At 39.6% G+C, this 26,152-nt stretch overlaps 4 protein-coding genes across 5 annotated transcripts in view; 2 read left to right on the top strand and 2 right to left on the bottom strand.

The window, feature by feature from the left end:
- aicda (activation-induced cytidine deaminase) overlaps positions 1 to 1,662 on the top strand; it is a 1,948-nt gene extending 286 nt beyond the window's left edge. Inside the window, exons 2-5 of the mRNA XM_034874353.1 lie at positions 504 to 669; positions 765 to 1,047; positions 1,220 to 1,335; positions 1,468 to 1,662. Coding sequence (XP_034730244.1) covers positions 504 to 669; positions 765 to 1,047; positions 1,220 to 1,335; positions 1,468 to 1,518 — 616 coding nt within the window. The 3' untranslated portion in view covers positions 1,519 to 1,662. The remainder of the gene's footprint in view (positions 1 to 503; positions 670 to 764; positions 1,048 to 1,219; positions 1,336 to 1,467) is intronic.
- Positions 1,663 to 2,192: 530 nt separating this feature from the next.
- LOC117946282 (adaptin ear-binding coat-associated protein 1-like) lies at positions 2,193 to 8,201 on the top strand. The gene is made up of 7 exons (XM_034874334.1): positions 2,193 to 2,444; positions 3,413 to 3,513; positions 3,926 to 4,030; positions 4,247 to 4,328; positions 4,452 to 4,560; positions 4,750 to 4,897; positions 6,607 to 8,201. Exons 1-7 carry the CDS (start codon positions 2,344 to 2,346, stop codon positions 6,717 to 6,719), a joined length of 759 nt encoding a protein of 252 aa, XP_034730225.1. The 5' UTR covers positions 2,193 to 2,343; the 3' UTR covers positions 6,720 to 8,201.
- A 251-nt stretch (positions 8,202 to 8,452) lies between these two features.
- mfap5 (microfibril associated protein 5) lies at positions 8,453 to 11,959 on the bottom strand. 2 transcript variants are annotated; one of them, XM_034874377.1, is made up of 8 exons: positions 11,837 to 11,893; positions 11,613 to 11,643; positions 10,768 to 10,844; positions 10,624 to 10,656; positions 10,478 to 10,504; positions 10,253 to 10,340; positions 9,349 to 9,422; positions 8,453 to 8,847 (listed from the first exon to the last, which is right to left on the bottom strand). In XM_034874377.1, exons 3-8 carry the CDS (start codon positions 10,808 to 10,810, stop codon positions 8,735 to 8,737), a joined length of 378 nt encoding a protein of 125 aa, XP_034730268.1. In that variant the 5' UTR covers positions 10,811 to 10,844; positions 11,613 to 11,643; positions 11,837 to 11,893; the 3' UTR covers positions 8,453 to 8,734. The 2 variants fall into 2 exon arrangements, with proteins under 2 accessions (XP_034730268.1, XP_034730267.1); XM_034874376.1 differs by lacking the exon at positions 11,613 to 11,643 and having other exon boundaries at positions 11,837 to 11,959.
- Positions 11,960 to 17,762: 5,803 nt separating this feature from the next.
- Positions 17,763 to 23,253, bottom strand: sbk3 (SH3 domain binding kinase family, member 3). The gene is made up of 4 exons (XM_034874285.1): positions 22,899 to 23,253; positions 20,183 to 20,330; positions 19,466 to 19,668; positions 17,763 to 18,875 (listed from the first exon to the last, which is right to left on the bottom strand). Exons 1-4 carry the CDS (start codon positions 22,902 to 22,904, stop codon positions 18,105 to 18,107), a joined length of 1,128 nt encoding a protein of 375 aa, XP_034730176.1. The 5' UTR covers positions 22,905 to 23,253; the 3' UTR covers positions 17,763 to 18,104.
- Between the last annotated feature and the right edge of the window lie 2,899 nt (positions 23,254 to 26,152).

The raw sequence follows: 26,152 nt of genomic DNA, 5'->3' as shown, positions 1-26,152 counted from the left end.
GAAATTCTGTTTAAATAATTATGACAATATATCCCCTTTGAGCATCATTAATTAAGGTTTCAGTATTAATGAATGATGAAGACCTTTAGTTTCGCTAAAAGTTGTGAAACTGAGAGTGAGAAAAAGCAGTGAATGTTAGTCGATGACTCACATTTGGTTAACCACACGTTTTACATGAGTTTATTGTGATAATTGGGAATCAAACTTGAATTCAGTGTGAGTTATCAGACTAATAATAAGTAATAAGTTCTAATGGTAATTTAATGAGTTTCTTTACAGAATTGGTCTCATATACTTGCCAGGCATAATTACTGAATACTATTGAGATCCTGTCACCAACAAATTCTGTTTACAGAACAGCAAAGCTTTCGAGAATGGCATTATTACTGATCAAATGTTGACTGATACATTCAAAAAACAGTTTAAATATTCTTAAGGTAGGATGTACTGTGGCCACATGTCATAACCTAATAAAAAGGACACCTTTTATCCCTGTGTCTCAGTGTGCTTTTGCCCCGAAAAAAGTTCATCTACCATTACAAAAACATGCGCTGGGCAAGGGGTCGGCATGAGACATATCTCTGCTTTGTAGTGAAGAGGCGAGTGGGGCCAGACTCCTTATCCTTTGACTTTGGACACCTTCGCAATCGCAATGGCTGCCATGTAGAGGTAAGTTATGTGGCTCAAGATAGGGGAAAGGCAGAAAATAACAATTAAAAGTATGGGATGATTTTTATCTCTGTTATTTTTTTTATTCTCCATAGCTGCTGTTCCTGCGCTACCTTGGAGCCTTGTGCCCTGGCTTGTGGGGATGCGGAGGTACTGGAGAGAGGAGGCTCAGTTACTCCATCACTTGGTTCTGCTCCTGGTCTCCTTGTGCCAACTGCTCCATCAGACTGTCCCAGTTCCTCAGCCAGACGCCAAACCTTCGCCTAAGGATTTTTGTCTCTCGCCTTTACTTCTGTGACATGGAGAACAGCCCTGAAAGAGATGGCCTAAGAATGCTGAAAAAAGCTGGCGTGCAAATCACAGTCATGAGTTACAAAGGTGGAGGCATAAACTGGTGCATATGTGGTAGAGATGATGTGTATATGATTGTAGAGCAAGAAACTAATTGAGATCAAACAAGCCAGATTCCACTAAAAAACAACAACATTGTTTTCCTTATTTTGGTCGCTTTCTGGATGTAAACAATGATCATTTTTTTCTCTCTCTTCAGACTTCTTTTACTGCTGGCAGACCTTTGTGGATCGTAAGCAAAGCAACTTCAAGCCCTGGGAAGAGCTACACCCAAACTCTGTTCGCCTTGCCAGAAAACTCAACCGCATCCTCCAGGTAGAAGACTTACTATAGCCTACTGCATGTCTTTCTTCAATCAAACCAATCAAGATTTGTTTAAAAATTCGAATAATTATATGTTTTCTTCCTTCCTACTTTTCTTTCTTTCTTTCTTTTCTTCTTTCTCAGCCTTTTGAAACAGAAGATTTAAGAGATGCCTTCAAGCTTCTTGGACTGTGAAAAATACCTGCGACCTGTGATCTGGTGTTAGACATGTTGGTGTTGGTCCATCACTACAACTGCTTTTACTGAGAATGAGAAAAACTGAGAAAAGTTGTGACAAGGCTTGCAACGTTGGGTAGCTGCTGCTTGCTGTTTCTGTAGCAATATGGTCATGTGAAATAAACAAATGCGATAATTATGTCTTGTGTTGTTGATGTTAACTAATGTTATTCAAGCTAATGTTAGCTTTTCATAAATTATTATAGAACTTCCGCTAGCTGGTGGTGTATCCAGATAACTGCTAGTAGTAATAATTGTAGAGCATTGGACTGACTGCAAATTAAAAGTGAACGATTGTGACAAAATATTACACTTTCATAAAGATACGGGAGAGATAAATAAACAAAAACGTAAATGATTCAAATTGAAGCAATTGAGGTAGAGATATCCTAAATGTTAGCTCCTAATACAAGTTAACACTTCTTGTATGGTAAATGCTCACTTCTTTTAAACTCCATGCCCCAGTTTATAATATAAGTTTGCTGTACAGTCTACAAGCCCTAGCCAAACTACTCATGTGATATCATGTAAGATATATTATTTAAGTTGATGCATTTTCAGAAGTACTTTTGTACATTCCATGTTGAGTATAATAACTTTGTGTGTATAATTAGTGGAATATCCCTTTACGGTCATCATCACTGAAACTGTAGCAGTGAAGCTGGTTCGTCAGTTTGTGCGCAAATACACCGTCTATTACGGTCACGCAGCTTTAACGCCGCACGGTCGGACACGCCACTCACCGTCACCACCAACGGCGGCGTGCACCGAGTAAAAGTCAAGATGGCGGCCGACGGTCAGTCCGAGTACGAGGCGGTCCTCTGTGTCAAACCTGAAGTCAACGTTTACCGAATCCCACCGAGAGCTTCCAACCGGGCTATCAGGTGAGGGGGAGCAGCGGCCTGACGGCAAGATTTCTGGCCCAGCATCCGCGAGGTGCAGCCGTTAGGACTCGTTGCCTCGGCGACCTACCTACCGAGCTCATCCCCTAATCACGCAGGCTCAAGTAACGGCGGTTTTTGTGCTGCTTGTTATTGTATGATTTACAAGGTCATCATGGGAAATACGTACGGTTATACCTGCACTGCGTTAGCCCTCTGAACAGAGACTGGGATGGATGGGTTATATTCCTGTAAGTTAATATGCTGTCGTCCAATGGCACATCAGCAAAAATAATGCTTACACTGATTCAAAGTGATTTTATAGGACAGCTTTCTAGGTAATGTCATTTTATTTATCTTTAGAGACTCAGCAGCATCCCTGGAGCTGGAAAAAAGCCTTGCTCAAGGACACTTCAGCAGGGTTGATGCTGTTTGATGACAAAGGTTAAGCATGACCATGGGTAATCAAACTGAAAGACAGTGTTGTCCTGACAGACATCTGTATCTGTTTTGAGTTATCATGGAGGAGAGCTGTTGTGTTGTTGAAAAGGTTGACATGGACTTGTTTACGCCCTTTTTCATTGGCTGGTGCTCCAGCTGCATCTGAGTAGACATCACACCAACCGAACAGTAGCTTAGGCCAGAGTCCTATGAGACACATGATTGGTTAACCAGTGACCATACGTACAATGAGTAAGGGTGATGTTGATGATGTAATATTTCAGCCTTAGGTCCGATGCCTTAGTCACAGTCTGTTCACATAGAAAATAGCCCAAAATAGAGTTATAGTGAATCTCAGTTTTGGACGAATCATAACAGACACGTGCACCCAAAACACAAATCTCCTGTTTTTCTTGCCTGTTCTTCCAATGCGTGTCATTATCGGTCTCAAAGATCCGCTGTCACCAACTTACCTACATTACACTACATCTCCTTGACTGCCTGCGTGTGTGTGTGTGTTTGTGTCCCAGGGCTGCCGATTGGAAGCTGGATGCTCCCGACTGGACAGGACGCATGCGTGTGACAGCCCGGGGCAAAGTGGCCTACGTGAAATTGGAAGACAAAATCTCTGGTGAGAGAAAAGCAGACAGAACAGTAACATTGTTTACTGGCACTGTCGCTGTTGTAAATCATTTCACTGTGTTCGCCATCCCCCTCTCTGTTACTCATCTATTCCAAGGTGACCTAGCCCACGTCCAAGCATGCAGTTTATTTTTAAGCAAACAGGCTGATAATCTCTTTCTGTCTGTGCTGTTTAGGGCTTGGCATGGTTGTTGTCCTCGGATTATACTTCATATTGTCCCTTTTTTTTAATATGATCTGAATACTAGAAGTTGGATCCGTCTTGCTCAGCATAAGCCAAATGTTTACTGTCTTTCCCTATTTTAAATTTAGTTGAGTTCTTTTAGTATCTCTTCATGATCCAAATTTCCACTGGACCATTTTGCCAAAAAGATAATGAGCATATTTATTTTGTTCTACAGGGGAGCTGTTTGCCCAAGCACCGGTGGTCGAGTACCCCGGCATCACAGTGGAAACAGTTAGTGACTCAAGCCGTTACTTTGTGCTCCGCATCCAGGATGACAACGGTGGGTAAACTGTTTGTTGCTAAGCTGTAAATATTTTGTAAATGTGCTCATAATTTAGAACATGTTTGAACAGGGATGATCCAGAGCAGAGATGTGAAACTGTTTATTGTAGTGTACAGATTATTGTGAGAAACTCCCAGGTTTAGTGTGCTTTTGTGGGCACTACTTCGCGAATCTCTTACAAAACCCTAACCCTTGTGTTCATTCCTCTCACAGGCCGAAGTGCGTTCATAGGCATTGGGTTTGGAGACAGAGGCGATTCCTTTGACTTCAATGTTGCACTTCAAGACCACTTTAAGTATGCAGCTGCTTCATAGTGTGTCACAGATGATAACTAATTAAGTAGTGAATTTATATATTCTGGTTTATTTAACTATCTAGTAATACTTTTGCCTTTTCTATCGCTCCTCATCTTCTGCAGGTGGGTGAAACAGGAAGATGAATTTAAGAAGCAGGAGCAGGCTCCAGACACCACCCCTAAACTGGACCTAGGCTTCAAAGAAGGACAGACTATTACTCTCAATATCGGGGTAACCTTACTTTCATTCAATTTGATGTTTATAAGGTTGGTTACGATTGAACCACCAAATGTATACTACTTATTTAACTTAAATCTCTTTTAGTATGTTTTCTCTGGGATTTTTACAAAGAATCTGGGTACTTGTGTAAACCCACACACTCAACTGAGTTTTGGGTTCTTCTAATTATATCTTTTCCAGCAATCAAAGAAGAAGGACAGGTCCCGCCCGCAGAGTTCAGGTGGATTTGGGCTTCTTCCACCTCCTCCTGGGGGCAAGTTAGCCCCACCTCCTTCGTCCAGATCTTCCAATCACAACACACAACCATCTGCAGGAGGAAGTGACACCGGTGGGTAATTCTAACAGTACAGTACAGAAAGCCGACGAGGTCATGTACCTACAGTCTGTCATGCGTTGTGTCTTCTCATAATCTGGAAATAAATACATCATAATCTCCACATAAGAAGCTGTATATCCCACATTAATTATTCCATAATCACAAGAAAGTTGTGTGTGTGTGTGTGTGTGTGTGTGTGTGTGTGTGTGTGTGTGTGTGTGTGTGTGTGTGTGTGTGTGTGTGTGTGTGTGTGTGTGTGTGTGTGTGTGTGTGTGTGTGTGTGTGTGTGTGTGTGTGTGTGTGTGTGTGTGTGTGTGTGTGTGTGTGTGTGTGTGTGTGTGTGTGTGTGTGTGGGATTCATTCAAGTGGAATTCATCTTTTGTCATTGTGTTATGTTGACACATAACGCATCAAAAAATGATTTCCCATGATCATGAGAAATCAAAATTTGGAGGCTGATGTTTATTCTTTTGGTCAACATATCTATCAGTCAGCATGGCATTGTCCTCGCCTCTGTTACTGTAGAGGCAGCTCACCCCAATCTGAACTCAGTCTTAACTTAATTGTAAAAATCAGTTTTTTTGGAAGGCTAAACGTTTAACATAATTACACTAATAACCCATTGCATTGCAGCTTTACATCCGTGTTCAACCTGCAGGTTGTTCTGGATTGGTGCAGCTGTTTCATTCACAGTGGGACATGGAGTGTGACCTCAGAAGTCATAGTTTAACAGTTCCTGTTAATAGTCAATATAAAGCAGAAGAAAGTTTTTCGTTGTTGAAAGCTTGTATTTCCTTTGCCCCATTGGGGACTGTTGTAAAGCTGTTTCCAGGGGAGCACTTGTTTCAACAGTCTTTACAATGAAAGTGGTGAGTGCAATGTTATGCTGACCTGTAGGAATAGTAACCAAAACTATGACCAATAGACTCCAGTCCATTTTCCTTTGTTGCCACTGTCCTCCCTGACCCTCTGTAGCAAAGACGCTTTTAAACTGAAAATCACACTAGTTTATCTCACAAAACTAAAAAAAATTTCCACGCACTACACGCGTGTTTAGTCATGCACACAGTTTCGGTTTCATATGCTGAAGCTTGGTGATTCATTAGAATACAATGAAGGTGAATGAACGTTTGGTTGTGGTGCTCAAAGCATTAAAAAACACAATTTGTCTTTTCAAAAAATGATGTCCCAGTTTCTCAGGAAAATCCAGACCTCTCAAACAATTTTCATTGAAACTCCTCGTACCAAAGATATAGCCCCCAACAAAACTGATAAGAAAAAAATTAGTGGGATTTACCCAGAGTAAATAAGAGACCATTTGTTGGAAGACTCATTGCTTTTGAGTTTTCAATGGTTGCACAAATGAAGCCCCATTCACTTCCATTGTGTTTTGGTAATGAAAGATGGTTTAGAGGTTTTAGAAATCTCAAAACCTCAGCATATATTACTAAATCTGCATGGCTACGTACAATTAGGGTGAGTGGGAAAGTACTGGATGTTTGTTTGTTATTTGGGTGAACTTCACCTTTAGCAAAATATAATTTTCAGACATCATAGTGGGTACGATTGTAACATAAAGATTTTTACATTTCTTGTAATCCTGCCTAAAGTTACCGGCTTCTTAGACTGATAAGAAACCAACAGTCACATCAGAAATCTATGTTTTTTGTTACCTTTTCAGTGGTGCATTATGTTTCTGTTGTTTTTTTTATAATCACCAGGTTTTTTGCTAGATCTGGACACCAGTAACTCTAACTCAGCAGCTCCCTCCAACACCACCACCACAGCCAGCTCGGACCTGTGGGGAGACTTTGACTCCGTATCCACGAAGTGAGGAGGGATTCAATTTTGTACCCACTTCTCTCTGTAAACAATGCAGCACATTTAGCAACTTTTGTTTTCCCCCGTTATGGGGTCCCGTATCTCTCCCTGCCAAGCAGGGTAACCCCCTGTGCTAGTTTGTTTTATTTTATTTTAGTCCCTCATGGCCTTTGCTCTTGGCCAGCGATACACCCTTACCTCATAATCCAGTCTAAATTAGAAAGATTTACAACTATGTAAGGCCATTACACTCTCCACCCCCCATCCTACGTGGGGATCCTCTTCCCTCTCTCCTTCCGTATATCCAATCTAGCTCTCTAGTTTCCATTTTCTCGTTTGAATTCAGCTTCTGTCCTTTTTGTCCTCGTCTTAATGTTTTTTTTTGCTGATTTCTGTCGTAGAGTATACACAATAGAAATATGAGCAAGGGAGACATAATCAGATACATCTGATTGATGAATTCTAATTAAATATAATGTATGAATTTCTGTACAGAGAATATTTATTTTAAATGTATATATTGTCTGTAGTTTGTAATTATTGTCATTGGTGTTGTCACCTGTATGTACTGTAGCTTATTTGATCTCTCAAGTCCCAAGCAGTGGGACTGACTATATGCACTGACTGGCAGTCAACTCTGTCTATGTAGTTAATAATGCGTAAAGTCTGCATTTAACGCAGGGATTGTTCAAATAATTGAGTTACATTAAGGTGAAGTTTACCACACAATGATTTTACTTGAAAGAAGCTGATTTACAGACTAGTTGTGCTCTCTAGCGCTCTCTAGTGGATCTATGACATAAATTTGAGAGGACATTTCAAACTGAGTTGCAGCTGCTGAACACATATTTCACAGGGGAAGGGTCCCTGGCATGGTGTGCATTTGTTTTAACTGTAAAGCAGTTAAAAGAGACAGGGAGTTAGGAATGTTTTGATGTGATAGGGTGTTAGCGAAAGAAAGAGGCATCAAATGCTTTTATCTTTGCCTCAAGGGGGAAACCAAGATGATTTAGTCCATGTTATGTCATCTCTACTCAGCCCAGCTGTTAAAGCTGCGACTGGTGAGTCATTTAGGTCACAACCTCTCTCCTCCTCGATGAATAGGTCTGTGTTTCTGCACTGTTCAGTTAGTTTGAGGAGACATTCATCTGCTTGCTTCTTTTTTTGAGAAGGTGGACAGGTCGCAGACCTCAATCACACAGCACGTTGTATTGTACCAACTGGGTTTTACCTGTGAACTTCAATTCCATGTTAAGATGTAATGTTAATGGTATTTTGATGCAGGCAAATGCAATGTGGGACCAAGCTAGTCCGTGTTTGATGCAGTGTTTTGTTGTGATGTTGTCATGTACAGAGAGATGGCTTATGTTGCACTGGTATCACACGCACATGTGACGATGGATTTTGACTGGAACACAGACTGTGTGAGTGTAAATCCCTAAACAATGTCGGTCAGTGTTTGTTTACTGTTTAAATAATATGCATCTCTCCCAAATGTTACTTATTAAAACTGTATATGATTATGGAAATATATTGCAAAGAAAAACAAAGATATCACTAGGTGACAATGACACTTTGTTGTTTTTTTCCTCCTGAGTAAACGGAGTGAAAAAGAATAAATTAATAAAGAAATAACTCTCAAAGAAATGTAGTTATATTTTTTTTATACATAAGTGCACATAATACTGGATTGTCTGAGTACATAGAGTGGGGCTTTCTTTGTTCAATGACATGACTCAGTGCTGCTATATGCCCATTACTACAGTACCTTTTCATGGATTGTAAACCATGGAAGACATGGTCTGTGTCAAGAAACACATGAAATGAACTTTAATAATTCACACACAAAAGACTAATACATAAACATAGATTTGACTCAGCACAATTTTGCGTATGCATGAAAGAGAAAAGCAAGGCCCACAGGTGTCGAGTGGTTGATTTATGGTGTTATGGGCTGTTTTTATTTGAGGAAGTTTCTGGCTTGAGGCTCCATCCTCAAAGGTGGTCACATCGCCATTCAGGGCCCCATCAGGCCTTGTTTGCCCAGGTTTTCGGGTTGCTACGGCGATTACGACAGCGTTTCCTATTAGATGACCTCTCAACACGCCTGGGCCACCCAGACAACTCTCTGCACAGTTCCGCTGTAATGTGCAAAAGACACAGGAGGATCATTTCTGTAAATGCACGATCACGTAAATAGCCATATAGTATAGTAGCCATATAGTAGCCAAATAGTTTGTTTAACATGTAGAGTATTTTTTTTTTTTCACCTTCATTTTTACAGGCGCAAGTCATTAAGAACAGGTTCTTATTTACAATTGCAGCCTGACAATTGTCAAAGCGATTTAGGGAAAGAGGGCTATAAAAATATATAAGAATTACGTACAGTTTAGAAATGACATAAAATACAATTTGAAATACCACACAGACAACAGTAAACACATAACGAGAGAAGGGCACAGGTACATGGGCGAGTAAGAGAGGGAGAAACCATTCAAATGGTTAGCTGGAAAAATCATGTAGAGAATCAACTGCATATGTCTGTGAGCATGGATGATATGATGGTTTTGAAGGATGAAATGGAAATTAATTTGTCCAGTTTAGGAATCTTTTACAGAGCATTCCAGTCGTGAGTATCTCACCTATCAGATACTCATCCTGTTGGCACACCGTCCTCATGCAGATCTCATTGTTGATCACGTAGACACGAGGAAGGCTGCGTCGGAAGTAGGAGAAAACATTAACATCGTGAGTATTGTAAAAGAGCTAAAGTGATAGTTTGACTGGGTGTGACGAAGTGCAACAACAGTTACTAGGGGTGGATTGTTACAGTACATTTACTTTAAAAAGTACAACTCAAGTAGTACTTTTTCAAATTTTCTGCATCTTTATACTTTTACTCCATTACATTTATCTGATTTCTGTAGTTACTGTGAGAATTGCATTGACTTTTTAAATGTTTGCCCCACCTGGACCAACTACAACATTAAAATGCTGCTTCTCAATTTATACATCAGTTTTATTAATCTAATAATCACATCTAGCATGTAACAACCAATCAAAACACATACAGGAGCTATTCTGCTGCAGAACAAGCACTGATACTTAAGTAAGTACACTTTGCTGATAATGCTAATATGCTTTGACTAAAAGGCCCTGAAATTATTTGTTCAATCAGTTTCTTGTAATGAGAAGATTTTGATTAATTTTATGCAAGATTTTGGAATCACAAATCTGATGACAGTTCAGCTGGCAGAGTTGTGTTAAATTTTATCAAACCTCTCCTACACAGTCTTAATGATAAATTAAAACTGTGTATGTGTTTTTTTTTTCTGAAATTAATCTTTGATTGTTGCTTATTTAGGCATGAATATTCAATGCTATAGCAGAGACTTGATGAAATTGAAATTATGAAGGCAGGCCTTTTACTTGTCATGGAGTAGTTTTGTATTTTGGTGTCACTGCTTTTGCTTTAGTAAAGGGACCAAGTACTAATTCCCAATTGCTAAATTAGAACTGGTGTTAGGTAGAAAGATTGCAGACCACCTGTAGAGACAAAGAGAACCAATACATCTCTTGATGGGCCGGTGAACCGAGTACATCCTGGTGCAAGGATACATCTCCTCCCTACAGTCTGCAGAGACGGAAGAGACGAGACATATTTCAAATGTATCAATCACACTGACAAGAAGAAGCACAATAGGCTTTTAGTTCACGGGGGTCTTATATAAGCGGCAGGTTAGAGGTCATCTCCAATCTGCTGTCACTCACTGGCTGGCAAGGGAGTGTCAGTGCTCTCTAGAAACAAGGAGAGAAAACTCAATCAGCTTGGAAACACATCTCAGCACTGACCCATTGCAATGACTCACAGATGCATGCAACGTAACTAAAAAGGCTTATGAGGCGAAGAGCATTACCGGGCTGCTGGGCTTGGGCAACAGCTCTGAATGCTGTGGAACAGAAACCACATGAGGGGAGTGTTTCGCAGCATAAAAACAAACACACAGCGACTCAACCGTAATTAAACATGATGATTTGTGTGTTCTGTTTGGCAGCGTTACCGTGGAAACTGCAGAGGAGCAGGACCACTGGAAGACTGCCCATTCCTTCAGCTTGTAAGAGGGTGAGTTTTTACGAGCTGGAGGAAACCGAAGAGGAAAAGAGTCAGGAGGATTTCACAGAGTGGAACTGTTCAATATCCGCACTCAGGATTTTTGTTGCTGTTCATGTTTCCTTTAATCTCCTTGCATATAAATGCTCCCAGGTCGCTGTAATGTTTTCACTAGGTTTTGCTCCAGCTAAAATCACAGAGAGTAGTGCTGTGTTTTGAATAAGTTGTCATCGTTATAGAGGAGTGCCGGATGTCATTTTGCATTGGAATAATCTGCTCTACAGTTTTTGTTATGTATGCTTTGGACTGCTTGTCAACAATTAGATAAAGTAGCAGAGAAACAACTGTGAAAACAAGTTTTAATTAACACTTTATCAAGTTTCTACCTCTTGAATTGAGTTATTTGTCTGGCCCTCACTCTTTCTCCTTCCCTCTCCGGCCCTGCATCATTCCTCTCGTGATGTGTCAGTGTAACTTTGGAGTCCAAGACGTGAGTTCTCTCAAAAGAATGTGTTTTTTTGTGACCTATTTGAGAGCCCCTCCGCCCCTCCTCTGGTACAGCGGCACATTCTTTTCCAGCTTTCTTTTCATAGAACATATTACTGCTTTCCTACTGTACAACAATCACAAAGCACCCGGATCATTGACAGTTTTGCATTTTTCTGCTCCAATAATCCCAGAGTCACACATTTGCAATTACTGATTTTAAAACGCTGCATTGTCCTGGTTAAACTTTCTGCATGCCTCTGTTGATCTGTTTGTGAGAGTGGCATGTTTTACACTGCTTTTACCTATTGAACTCTGCATGCAACCACACCTTGCATCACTGTAAAATATTAATTTTTATGTAAATCAGCAGAGCTTTCACTCTTCCCTGACATGTTTACATCCTATCAATAGGAAATATCCTACCCTTAATAACTGATGTGAAATGTGTGATGTGCAGATGCTCCTCTGTGTATTTGCTATAATATGAGTTAAAATCAGGTGAAAAAGAAGCATAATTAACTCGTACTTACAACTTTTGCTGTCGTCCAGAACTGCTTTAGTTTAGTTTTATGAATCTTTTGTCTTTTCTTCTTTCCCCTCCTTCCCTGTCCTCCTCCCTCCTCCTTCTCCTCCTCCTCCCCATGTCCTCCAAACCATCACAGTTTTCTTGCTTTTAACATTTTCTTCCTGGCCCAATCTGGTAAATAGATGCATCACGCAACCTCAGTCTGATTTGTGTTTCATGTGAAGAGTTTTTCTTCTTTGGTTCACACACACATTTTATTAGATAGATAGTTCCATAGCCCTGTTTCTAGTGTCTGATTAACAAACAAAGCCAAAAGTGTATACTCAAAGTCATTGTAGACACCTAATTAAATATATGACTTACCGTGTTTATTTTGACACAGTCTTGTCTGAACACATCTGCTACATACCTTTTTTCTTGAATATGCTTGGATTAGGTCTCATATTAATGGAGAAAATTAAATAATAAAGCAAGTGAAAGACACTAATTACTAGCAAAGGCACCCAACCACAGTTGGCCTCAAATTTGACTTTTGCACCACTTAATATAACCAACAGGTGGAGCACTACACGCACAAAATAGGTTTTGGTCTCCACAAATAATCCTTTGAGGGGTCAGTCATAAAAAGTTACTTAACTGACAGTACAGTTAATGTCATTACATGAGCCAGGCCCAGGTTATCTCTGCTGTAATAATCATTGGCAGTCCTGTGCTTTAAAAATGCAATTCCTCTCCCCGTTGTCGACTGAACTTGGATGATTTAAATTCTCCATGGAAACCACACTTTGTTAATTTTAGTTCTGGAACAATGAGTTGATTGATTAATAAGTCAGTCAATAAAAAAATCCTAAAATATGAATTGATTAATTGTCATTTATTAAGCAAAAACACCAGATGTTGTAGTTTGTTGTTGGTTGGGACTTTTGGTGAAAGAAAAGAAAATATTTAAAGAGGTGACCATAGGCTCAAGTAAGTTGTGGAGGGCATGTTTTATTATTACTAATGTTATTGTTATTATTATTATTATTATTAGGACATTTAATAGGGTAAACTATTGTTCAAATATGCAAATACAAACAAATTAATTGTAATACCATTTGTTGCAGCCTTGGTTTAATTTATTGTCATAGAAATAAAGGAATCCTGCTGGGTTTGTTCTGATTTTAAGAAACCCAATCTTCCCGGGGAAGCCTTTAAAACACCAGTCAGAGAAGATGAGTTGTATGTGAGGCAATCATCTGCATTTACAGACTCTATTGAAAAGACACTGTCGTAGCTGTGAGTTTTGGCATCAGTTTTTATACTTTTATTCCTGAGGGGCTTTGGAATACTGTGCATAAACAGGTGATGCCTTCAATAAGACATTTGTGAGCACTAAAAGTCATTACATAAAAGTTATAACTTTACATTTTTCTGCAAACGTATTTGCTACTGCTGACCTATTTAAAAACAACAACAACAACAACGCATCATCATGTGGAATCTTTCTAAAAGTTTGTGATCCATTCCACAATAAGATGGTCTCATCTGCTCTGCTTCATAGTTTTTGGAGACTATTTCTAGTCTAGTTTCATTTTGCAAGTAGCTGTACCACATTTAGAAATAGATGTGGCAGAGTTACTTGCAAATGACAACTTTGCCCAGCATCAGTAAGAAAAACAAATTAAATCTTGCATGAATACATATAATGTTAAACAACAACCGTTATAAAGAAGAAGAAAAGTAATCTAAAGAATCTACATATTTTGCACATTTTATGTTTGCGTTTGAATATATTAATAAAAATGTGTCTTTTCTGACCAACAATTCCTTACTTATAGATAGATAGACAGATAGATAGATAGATAGAGAGATAGATAGATAGATAGAGAGATAGAGAGATAGATTTTGATTGATCCCCAAAAAATGGGAAATCCCAGTGTTGCAGCTGCAAAATATCAGACACACATACAGAATATATATGAAATGACAGGACAACAATGTACATGAAATAATAATAGGATAGAATATGAGAACAAATAATTTAAATTAGTTTATTTAGTAGCTATCTGTGTAAATATGAAATGACTGTTAAGGCCACAGTTCCTGACCTTTTGTCTCAGAGTCTGTGACCGCTGCAGCCGCACTGGGAGGGAAACTTGACTCTGCATGGACTTGACTAATATAAATATTATTACACGTTCCCCTGAAGTCACAACTCTCACTGGCTCTCACCCTACAGTAGGCTTTGTTAGATCAAGAGGGAGACACTCATCATCCCCTTGACATATCGGGGCTACAGGGACACCAGGATGAGCCTGTGGGGTGGCCCTAACAAGGTCAACGGGCGAGGTCGATGACAGCTTGACAGATGGCGACCATGTAAGCAAAAGAGAGGAGGAAAGGAGCCAAGAGGAACAATCAATCCTTTGAACACATCAACCTGCCACTCTGCCAACGCTGCTCCAGCATGAGCTGAGAGAGGCAGAAAGAGAAGAAAGAGTGTAAAGGAGCAGGTGGTTAGGGATCCAGAAAGCGAGGCAGAATAGTTAAGAGGCAAACATGCCAGATAGTAAACACATGATAATCTCTAAACTTGTTTATTAGTTAGACGGTAATGCAAGAGGCATGCCAGCACTGCAATACATACCCTCCCACCGATCTCCTTTTCACCCCAACACTCCATTCTCACTCTACTTCTCTCCACTTCTCTCTTACACACACACACACACACACAGTCCAGTGTTGCTCATCTAGTGCTTCAAACAGTGCAAAAGTGTGAATTTGAGGCTTCTTAAGTGAATCAGTATCATCATTCTCGATCCTGTTCATGTATTTAAAGTAGCTGAACCTTAACAAGCAGCCAGGTGACAGAGAAAGCTGGGGGATGATGAGCCAAGTGTTAGTTACTTCTGCAGGGATACATTTCAGACATTTGGCCATATAGATTCCCACACAGTCCCATTTATTTGCTCCACTCTGCCCATCAATCCGGCTCTTATATCGGTGTCTGCTTTTGCACTTATCACTTTCATGACATGTGACATCTTTTGTCAGATATCCATCTAAATATCTGTTACACCCTACATCCATTTCCAGCTGGTGGTTTCTTCATTCTTCATCCATGTGTCCTGTGAAAATCTCTTTCCAAAGACAGAAACGTGGGAACTTACTGCACATGAGATGTAACATGTAAATGTTGAGGATGCTTGAAAGGCAGTGATTGTGACACCATGCCTTCACAAAGTTTAAATATTTGTACGAAGGTGAGCTTCATTTGATACTGGTAGCATGAAATCTAAATTTTGCTGACATTACAAATCTAAATCCGATGTTCTCGGGTTTCTAGATTTGCAAGTGTGTCTTCCGTCTTGACGGATGTTTAAAGGTCTGTCGTGACTTGGAAGTACAAACGCGACTTAAAGTAAAATGAGCTCCAGCTCCCTGACATTGCTGTTGGATTTTTACTAAGTATCTGCATGCATTAGCTGTCCTTATTTCTCCTGTTTTCATCACCTCTGCTATCTATCCTCATGGGCCTCGAGCAGATTTGCACCTTGATCAGCATCTTTGTGTTGGCACTCTATTGTCTCCATGGTCTGCAACATGTGTTTCCATTTGTCAGTCTGTGGTCCTCTATTAACCCTCCACCAAGTGTCACATGAGCCTTGTGTCCTCTGTTTCCCGGAATACAGCGTATCTACAGCAACAGGCGTTACTAACGGAGATACCAAGTGCACCAAGTGTAATTAAACACACATTACAAGACCCAGCTAAAGAAGTAATTCTTGTTCATGTTACCAGTGATCTGAGATGAGAATGGAGGGAATAAATTAAAGGGAGTCACAATTGCACAAAATATGGCAAACATAAAAGAGAAACACAAGGCCTAAGTGACATGAGAGGAAGAAACGCAAGTGGAAAGTAATCAGCAAGAAGGTTGGGGATAAAAAGAGAGCAGAGACAAGGGAGTTAACAGGTAAGATGGGTCACAGTGTTCCATCAGATTGTGCTGTTACAGGCCTGCAGGCACCAAAGCACCCTGACTTTTGCATTTGGATGGCTGTGGAGTACAGATAGTCAGAGGGAGGTGATGATTTGCACAGTGTGTAAATAGATGGGTGTGGGGTCTATTTATAAGGCCATCTGGAGTGGCCCTTAGCAGGGGTTAGCACAGGCCCTACTGACGTACACACACGGCCACCCTTCACATTAGCAGCTTGCTACCAACAGGGACACACTCCAACTTGGGACTGAGATATTGTGCACAATACAATGTGCAAGTAAAGTTAATTTCCTGTGATGCAAATTTACTAGAGCTGCAACAAACGATTATTTTCATTATCAATAAATGTGTGGATGAGTTTTTCAAAAGAATCGATTAGTTGTTTGGTCTATACAATGTCAGAAAATTAGTGAAAGATCATTGTTTCCCAAAGCCCACGATAATATCTTCTAATGTCCTTTGCTGTCCAAAACTCAAATATATTCAGTTTACTGTCATAGAGGAGTGAAGAAACTGGAAAATATCAATATTCCAGAAGCTGGAATCAAAGAATTGTGACTTTTTCATTAAAAAAATGACTCAAATTGATTAATTGATTATCAAAATACCTGGTGATTGATTTCCTAGTTGACAACTAATTGATTCATCTATGCAGTTCTAGATTTCACGTTTAATTATTGCAGTGAAAGTAAACACTCTGTCTAATATAAGTTCATTTTGAAGGTGCAATTTATTATTTTCATGCTGTTAAGTTCTTTTCATCCACATTGGTAGACAGTTGTTATTAACATCATGGCATAATTCAGTAATGGTACAAGTGTGCAAAGTGGCTATAAGCAGTGCCGGTGCATTCTTTGGGCGGCACTGCAACGGGAATGCTGGTAATTTTTCATCCAGTAAATGTCCCTTGTGACAGATGTAGGACAACCAACAGCACCGAGGTTAAGCTGTAGTGTGAGCAGATTTAATGTGAGGTTTGTTCTACTGTCAACACGTCAATTATGTATCCAAGTATAATATACCATAATGAAGGTCTTTTAGTTTAAATGGGGATAAACATCACATGTCTCCTGCTGCAGGTACTGTAGTATGCCTGAGGTTTGCATCATGTAAACTTGGAAGAAGATCACGCTGGTATGACTATCAGGCTGTATTGTTCAGTCCAATTTTAGATTCATCTGTTCTGCAGCACCTGTTGCTTCACCACGTCAAAGATGTGCCTGCTTTCCATAGGTACATTTTCTAGAGTCCGTTATAAAGGTATTATAAGTTGTCAATGATTGATGAATGAATTCTTTGTTTTATTATGAACTCATCACTAAGAAGTTAAACTGTTTTAAAAATTGGTTGTCTGGTTTATAGCTATGCATGTTGCTACATAATCAGTAAAGGGCAGTTTGTAAGTCATTGATAAATGTTTCTGAGCTGCATCCTCTGGGAGTGTTGATTAAAGAACAAGCAGGTAATGTTGGAGGACATGCACCAACATAATGTGTCTGATTTATTTGTAACCTTTCAAGACAATATGTATTGCTTGTTGTGTCACATTTAGAAAGCATTAGTAAATTCTATATTAGGTTCAGTTAATTTATTGTCACGTTATTACATTTGTTTTTATTTTCAGGACTAAGTAACTCCTGATCCCCTTCTGTTTTCAGAAACACTGATATTGTAGTCTCTGAAGATCAGGGACCCTGATGTCAGCTTGGGTGGAGGCTCAAAGTGACAACAATAGTAGACAAGTTATCCTTACAGTGCAGTGTTTTGGTGTTTTCAGACGCTCAACTCCAGATTTAGAATTGTATGTAAACTATGAAGTACTATTCTAAAATACAAGTTATCTTAACTGTGTAAGAATAGACACATTGTAAGTGTGCACCATCTAAATTGACATGACTTCATATGACACTGTATGTGTAATTCATAAACTGTTTCTCATGAGAAGTTAAATGCAAGGAGTTTATTTTACAACAATTGCAATACAGATTTTTTAAGACACTATAATGCAGCTTGCAGTTTCATCAACATCACACCATCTATATATCTATTGACTTCTTTCATTAAGGCACACATACATACATGTAAACACACACATTGGAATATATACAATCGAAGTGATAACTTTAATAAGGATATTTATGAAAAATATGAAAATATAGCACCTTATAGAACACACATTTGTATTTGTTTAAATTGATAATCATACACAAAAATACATTGTAGCAATGTTTTTCAAATACATTATAGTCATTAAAACCCATCTTAAATTATTTTACAAAGACAAAGCTTATCTCTCCCCTCTTCCTTCCCTTAACAGCTCTTCTTCTACACCTCCTCCCTCCCTTAATTTTCTGGCCTCCCTCTCTGCCTCATCTGCCTTCTTCTTCTCCTCAATCTCTGTCTCCGTCAGCCATGGCCCTCCCAGGTAGCTCAGGATCTCCTCGGGGCTCCCTCTGTGTTTGGGCACGGGGTGGAGAAGCTCCTTAAAAAGAGTCATCACTAGCGGGCTGAGGCCCTCAAACTGTGAGGGTGGAGGGTTGTCCCTCTGGCTCTCCTTCATGATTGTGTAACTGTCCATTTCCTCCTCACCTCTACACTCCCCATCCCTCATCTTCTCCTCCTTTTCATCCTCTCGATCAAACCACTCCTTGAATCTACGGTAGCCGCGGTCATCGTGGGTGCTCTCCTCCCAAGGGAAGCAGCTAGTCAAGAGGCAATAGACGAGTATACCAAGGGCCCAGCTGTCAATACAGGGCTCCACTGTTATCCAAATCTCCTCCATCTCCTCCTCGGTCCCATTCCACTCCTTTTGAGCCTTCTTGGCAGGTTCCACCTCAGGAGTGCAGAAGGGGGACTCGTACCAGACGGCGCGAACGGTGGAGCCGATGGCCCTTGCAAGGCCAAAGTCCCCAAGTTTGACCCAGCGACAGGAACTGTCACACAGGAAGATGTTCTCAGGTTTGATGTCACGGTGGACAAAGCCCAGGGAGTGGAGATGTGTAACGGCCCCGCTCAGCTGGGACATCAATCTCTGGACACACTCTTCATCCACCCCAACCTGAAACAGAAAAACAGTCTGGATCAGTGCCTTAACAACAGAAAAACAAACTGTAATAACTTGTTACAGCAATACATGTTAGATGACGGGTGAAAATGAGTTGAGGTCTGGTCAGAACATTGTTGGCACAAAGATAAACACAACCTGCGTCACCAAAATGGTTGTTGACACCAAAACCGTGTTTTACTTCATGTACTGCCATGAGAGCAGGGTGCCCTTATTCTTATCGGTGGTCTATTATGTTACTGGCAGTGACACAAACACAGACAAGGGTGAGCTGGAAGCCTTTATCAAGCATGTCTCAAGTTTTTGTTGACAGAAATGAGAGCTCAAAAGAGCAGGGTCAGCACTTACATTTTCCACGACATCTCTACAAAAAAGCCACACTGCAGACGTAAGGTATGATACCTTTGAGGCTTTTAACAGGTGTTGCTAATGGATGGATGTAAATTAGTAAGATGTAAATCTAGGGGTTGCAACCCAACCAAACATTCATGCACGCTTTTTTTCTGCTGAAACACTCTTTTCTACATTTTGCAAGAACAGGTATATTAGGCTGAAAATACTAATAATAATATGCAGGCACTGACCTCGGACACAATGACATTGTAGAGATCACCATATAGACCAGCTTGCTGGGCAAAGACATAGTAGGATGGTGTGGAAAAGAAGATTCCAAGGGCCCGTGTCAGAGACGGATGGGTGCAGTAAGAAAGGGAGAGATTGTATTCACGCAGGAAAGAGGTGAGGGAGGTAGACTGACGAGGGAAAAACTTCAGAGCCATTGGGGTTCCTGAAGGAGACGAAGGAAATACAATGTTTGTTGAATACTTCAACATCTAATCAGCTTTAGTCAGAAAGCTGTCATCAGTGATGGAATGCGAGTTTGTACATCACTGACACTGTGAACAAATATAACTTCTCCTTTGGGGCGACTCTGTTACACAGCTACACCCCAGTTGCGGCAACCCTATCTCAGAGAATGTCCCAAAGCACTTTATCACGACAACAGAAGCACAAGAAGTGAACACCATTGAAAAGACAGATCTGTCCTCACGTTACTGCAGTGCTGACCCTGCACAACCTGTGTCGTTTCTTAATTAGTAAAAAATGAGGTGAATGTGCTGCAGTGGAGCTTTAGCCTTTCACCCCTTTCGAATTGGGAAGAAGGAGTTTAAAAGCATAATCCAAACTCTTAATTTTACATATATTAGCATTAGGAAATTGTATTGGTAATTGCATACACTCTTGCAGACTGATTTTATTGAATTGATCATGACCTTTGACCTTAAGTCTTGAGTACTAACCTCTCTTTCTGTGCACAGCTAACATGACCTTTCCATAGGATCCCTCTCCCAGGAGCTTTACCACCTGGAAGTGTTCGGATACCTTCAGACTGGGCAAGGACTGCGCCGACAGGAAACATCGCTCGTCAAGTTCCTGAGCTGCTGCAGCCTAGGAACACACACACAAACACACACACACAAATCTGTATTCACTGTCATTGCATGATGCCTACATATGATGATTGGTTTTGTGGCATCTAAGTGAAAGAAGATCCACAGCTTGACTGGCTTGTGTTAATGTTGAAGAAAGATAACTTCACAGAATGAAGTCCGAACCCGCTACATTGCTCATTGCGTAACGAGGACCTTGCAACTTTTAATCTCATACATGTTATTAGTTTGTATACCACGAATACGGTGTGTTGTTTTCTTAAAGTTCCTTCATTTCTTTGCTTGCCCATTCAAAATGAGAACCATCTGTACCGGTGGTCGAAGAAGTACTCAGATCTTTATTAAAAAAATGAAAAGAAGCAATATTACTGTGTAGATATACTTTGCTACAAGTAGAAGTCCTTAATTCGAAAGCGTACTTAAGTAGTTAAAAGTAACAAGCACACAAGTATTAGGATCAAAATACTTAAAATAACAAAAGTAAAAGCACTCATTCTCAACAGCCCATTTCCGAATATTGTACAGTATATTATTGGATTATAATTATTAACTGCATCAATGTGTAAGCATCAATATTGTTGCTGCTGGTAACGGTGGAGCTAATTTAAACTTTAAATACTGCTGGATATCTTAATCTATAGTAAAACATCATAATTCAGTAGTTGATTTATATTTTGTATTAATAATCTAAATCTTCGAAGTCACTAAAGTTATCAAATAAATTCATCCAGAAATACACCAAAATACTCAAGTAAAGTCGAGGGAAATACCTTAAAATTGCAAAAGTACAGTACTAGAGTAAGTGTATTTGTTACATTCCACCATTGCCCATTGTGCATCTGTCAGAGATCTGTGGATCAAATTGTAATATGTTATCACTTTCTCTAGATCTGGCGTGATCTGCTTTGTCCTATAGACGGAATGAACTTTAGATGTAGTCAGTGTTATGTCTTATCAGGGCGATCAGGACATTTGGCACTGTACTCAGTTTCCACTATCATTCACATCCATGATGACTACCTTTGAAGTAACATACCCCAGCAAATAAGTAAGCTGTAAACAGTTACCACACACAGCTTAACAAAAAAGATAAAGAAACAACATGTTTTTTCCATGTTGCGTGACTGAGCTTAGTGGTCAACCGCTTATGATTTGGATTGATTTACACCTGTTACATCCCTGCAAACACATGTACATTTTAGATGGTTATTACACTACTATCAATAATGTTTTCTGGTTTGGATTGAGATAATAAGCCTCATTTTGATCAGTGAAATTTTCCGATCACCAATCAATCTCTGATGGTGATATATGACACTTTAGATTTATTTTGGAGTTTTTTGTTGACAGCTGCCTAAAAATTTGGATCTCAATTATGAGCTACTGCAAAATAGATCTGATGTACAGCCAAAAAAAAGACTGCAGGTTTCAACCAGTCTGACAGTGCTGAGTGGCACAGATTTTGCCAAGACAGATCTATTTTAATCAGAGCAGAAGACGGGCTACTTTAAGATCAATTGTGTATAGATTGAAGCAGCTCAATTGGTGCACCTAAGCTTCATTTTTTATCTCCAGAACGTCAGCTTTACTGACATTTTGACTCATATGCTGATAAAACGCCGCATTTGAGACAATTTTCCAACATTGAGGACTCTATAGGAAACCTTAAAATAATTAAAATAAAATAGTAATAAATAGTAATGTATCAACCTCTGTACACGTTATAATAACTGGTAACATGGGAAAAAAATATATTTATTTTTAAATTTCAAATTCTGTGTTGTTGTGTGCACACTGCTCAGTTAAACATGTAAAAAAGAAGCAAATACAATGAAAATGGGAATCAAAGGCGTAAAATAGTGCGGGAGTTGAAATATAGGGATAGAATATAACACATATAAAATATGATAATTATAAATACAGTAAATTGAGAAGCTTTGGGCCTGGCGGCCATCCTTGAGGCCATCCTAATCTAAGGCCTTATCTAAGTTTAATTGTCCTCATCGTTTTGAACTCAAAGCACAGTGCTATATTCTTAAATTCAAATCTAAGTTAGGTTTCATTCACAGAGTTGTTAACACATGTCAGGGTTATCGCATAATAACATTCTTTAGCTGCTGTTCATTTCCCTCATGCCGGGAATGAAATGAATACATTTTATGACGTTTTGAGCTTGCAGCTGAGTTTTATTCAGGTCAGAGTTCTCAAGATTTTGTGAGCTAATGAGCTAACATCATCCACATTTGAAGTCCAGTATGAGTGCTTAACATTACAAGCTAAAATTCCTCTCAACAACATTGTCTATCAAACCTTTGCAGCCTCACAGTAATTTTGCAATAAAAAGCCGTCAAAGGTGTCATGCCATTTCTGCATGTCATCTCATCATGCAGCTGAAAAACACACTTGTAGTATGATACCTAAAACCCCCAATCGCTGGCTTATACAGGAATTAATTGTATTAATTGATAGTTGTGTTGCCATTGACTGTTTGTTTTTTGCAGCACAAATGTGCATGTAACACTTCACAGCTGGATACCTCCTCACAGGAATAAAATGCAACACTTACTGTCATTTTCTGTTTAGTTGGTTGATCTCTGCTCACTTTGTCTTGGCGCTTTTCAGCATCAAAAGACTTAATTCCTGGCAAGCTCCTGCCACTACAACCAGCTACTGTTTTATGCTGGAGCTCAATGATATCCACTCTGCTAGACTGATAATTAAACTGGAATTGAAGCTGATGTTTCTGCTTTGATCCGTGGGTCCATGCAGTAGCACAGCAGCTTTATAGAGAAGGTTCCTAGATGTTTACTGGACACCTGGTTATTGACTATGTGCTTCTCCCCAGGAGACACACATTTAACTCTTTCCCTCCCTTTTCCTACTCTTGTGCCAACTATGTCTCTCTCTCTATCTCTCTCTCTCTCTGCCTCTCTCCTGTTCTGCTGGTGGATACATGTGAAGCTACAAGGCATTTCAACCCTCTCCCTCTCTCCGGTGTGCCCCTCCTCTCTCCCACTACACAACAGTGTTAATATCCCACCGTTTTTTTATCTGTCAGTCAGCCCGACCACCTTAAACCTTTCCTGCACTCTCCTCAGCTGTCACTTAGTTTTTCCAAATACACCCTCTTCATCTTTCTACTCCTCCTATGTCTCTCGCTCTTTCTCACCCTCTCAGTTAGTCTGAGTCCAAAATTCCTCCCACAGTCTAGGATCCCTCTTTTAATCAACAGGTATGCTGGAATGATAGGCATTGGCCAGTAAGCTGTAACTGTGATCCCTGAATGTTACTAGGATTACAGAGTACACCTAAGCATGCCACTTTGTGGTCCAATATGACTGTCCTTTCTTCCTGTGCTGCCCTTTTTTTATCCAACTGCAGGAGGCACGATAATGTTATTTTTATTTCTTCAAGACTCCATCCTCTAGCCCCTTGAGTTCACAGTGAAGAACATCTTCAAGGTTTTTATTTGTTATTTTCTATCATCATTATCAGACAAACTTTTCCCCTCATCTTCCGCTCTCTTGTCACAAAACCCATCTCGCTTTATTTCCCATTATGATTCTTTCTTCTCCAGCCCTTATGGCCTCAACACCCTCCTCCTCCTTCTGTTCACTCAGATTGGTTTCCTCGGTATTACATACTACATGCCACTGGCTCAATGGCTACACATTATGTAACACAAACACTGGCTGCTATCACAACGGCTGGCCCCTGCTCAGGTTACTACCACTGTTGTGGTCGTAAGGCCGGCTATGATCAACACATTCTTCCATTTTTGTGCTTGCACCACAGGGTCATTTGTCCCCTGCTGTGACAACCTCTATACCACCATAACACAACTTTGATGCCAAAAGAGTGTCACTTTCATTCACAAATACACACATGAGCAAGGCAGCTTTTTTTACATAGCACACTTTAGCAACAAGGCAATTAAAAGTGCTTTACATAAAACAGTGCTATACTATGCATACACTATGCTCAGTGATATACTGCATGAATGTGGAGTTCTTAAAGGGCCTTGCACCCATGAACAAGAGCACACGCTCATGACAGCTTTGCTGACAGTACATAATGTACTTCTTTGCTATTTGGTTACACCTATATATATTTTTTAGTGCTTTTGAAAAAAAAGGAAAAAAAGGAAATGCTTGTGCTCACACAACAGATAAGATGATCTTCTCTTTCATTTCTTGGAATTTACATACTGTATGTATAGTATACTGATGTACAACCTGCATGATATATTAACTGAGAGAAGACTGCAATCATTGTCTTTTCTTTTTGTTTGTTTTTTAAATACATTAATACTAGTCATACAAGTCACACCATGTCATGGCATGTGTTGTGAGAATTGAGCAGTGATAGAATGATAGATTCCTAAAGAGATGAAGATGAAGCATTTTAAAACACCAACAGTTTGGAAATTATGGAAAAGTTATGAAAAATTCAAACTACAATTGGTTTAAATCAGTACATAAAAATAACAATGTCAAGGTAAATATCCTACGATGCAGCGTAAAGCAAAAACATGAATAGAACCAATTCCAAATCTCTCATTCACCCTTAGTGAAGGTAAAATAGCATATATGACAAAAACCCACATTTGAGTCACAAGGAACGTAATGAGGTGTGTGTTGTTTTAGTTTTAAGATAAAGTCAGACTTGTCGCACACTAGATATATGAGCATCACGCTGACCCGCTTTGATTGCCATATTAGATTTGCCAGTCATTGGTCACATTTGGTAACATTCTGTTTTGTGCATCCTAATTATATCTTGGGGCAAACTAATGAATGTCTCTTACTTCCACAAATTGATGATCTCAATGATTAGAATAATGTTCTTTGGATATTTGATTTGATATGCAAAGCTTTGATTTTATGTTCTTATAGAAATCTTCTCTTAAACTCTCTTTTAACACAGTGTAGGGGCAGTGAGAATGTATTAAATGATGTGTAGAGTAAATAATGTATAAAGTGTGACATAAGAATGGAACAACCAGTGTCAAAATAGCTTTCATGTTTGTCTACATGAGATTAGTGTTTCCAAAGTACAGTGGTGCAATGCAGTTATTAGCTTGAGTCATGCTGCAGCAGTGTTTCCTTCAGTCCCCTCCTCCCTGGAGAGAACGAGCAGACAAAAAGGATAAAGAGATGGAAGATAAAAGGGAAACTTGTTTCACACATGCACCTCAGCTGTTACTGTGTAGTTCTGAGTTATACAGCTTACTATGCTTTATTTATGGAGCCGCTGACAGGTGACTGGGGAAAGCTGTTCTAGTTTTACTTGATTTTAGAATTAGTTCAATGGGGCCTCTCTGTGGGCAAAGTGTGCCATTACATTACTGAGGAGGAACCACACACAGTGTCAAGCATTACATTCCGTGACTTATTAATTCAGTTAAGAGAGTGATTTTGGATTCCAGATTGTCTTACTTCATAATTAAGAGATCCTTATTTTTTACGATAAAGCTTTTATAATTAAAGCTCTATGTGTTGCTCAGTTTTACAGGTCTCAATACGGTGTGACCTGTTGCAGGCCACAGTTTCAAACCACTGAGGATAATCAATCAGCAGCCTGCTCATGTGTCTCACCAATGAGCCACCAACAAGAAGACTTTTGTTTAGTCATATGAGAGTTTCTGTGGAAATAATTATGATGTGTTTTTAACTATTCATGAGAAAAGAAAGTTTTGTAACCTCCAGCTCCATTGCCTAAATGACAAACATGAATTACAAAAACAGCCCTGTATGTACGGGTATGAGTAGGAAACCTGTATGGCCATCACTCCTAATATCAAAGGACAGTTAACATATT

Source organism: Etheostoma cragini, chromosome 6, assembly GCF_013103735.1.
Source record: "Etheostoma cragini isolate CJK2018 chromosome 6, CSU_Ecrag_1.0, whole genome shotgun sequence".
NCBI lineage: Eukaryota > Metazoa > Chordata > Actinopteri > Perciformes > Percidae > Etheostoma > Etheostoma cragini.
Note: the sequence above shows the minus strand (reverse complement) of the source record. Positions and strands in the feature narration are given on the sequence as shown.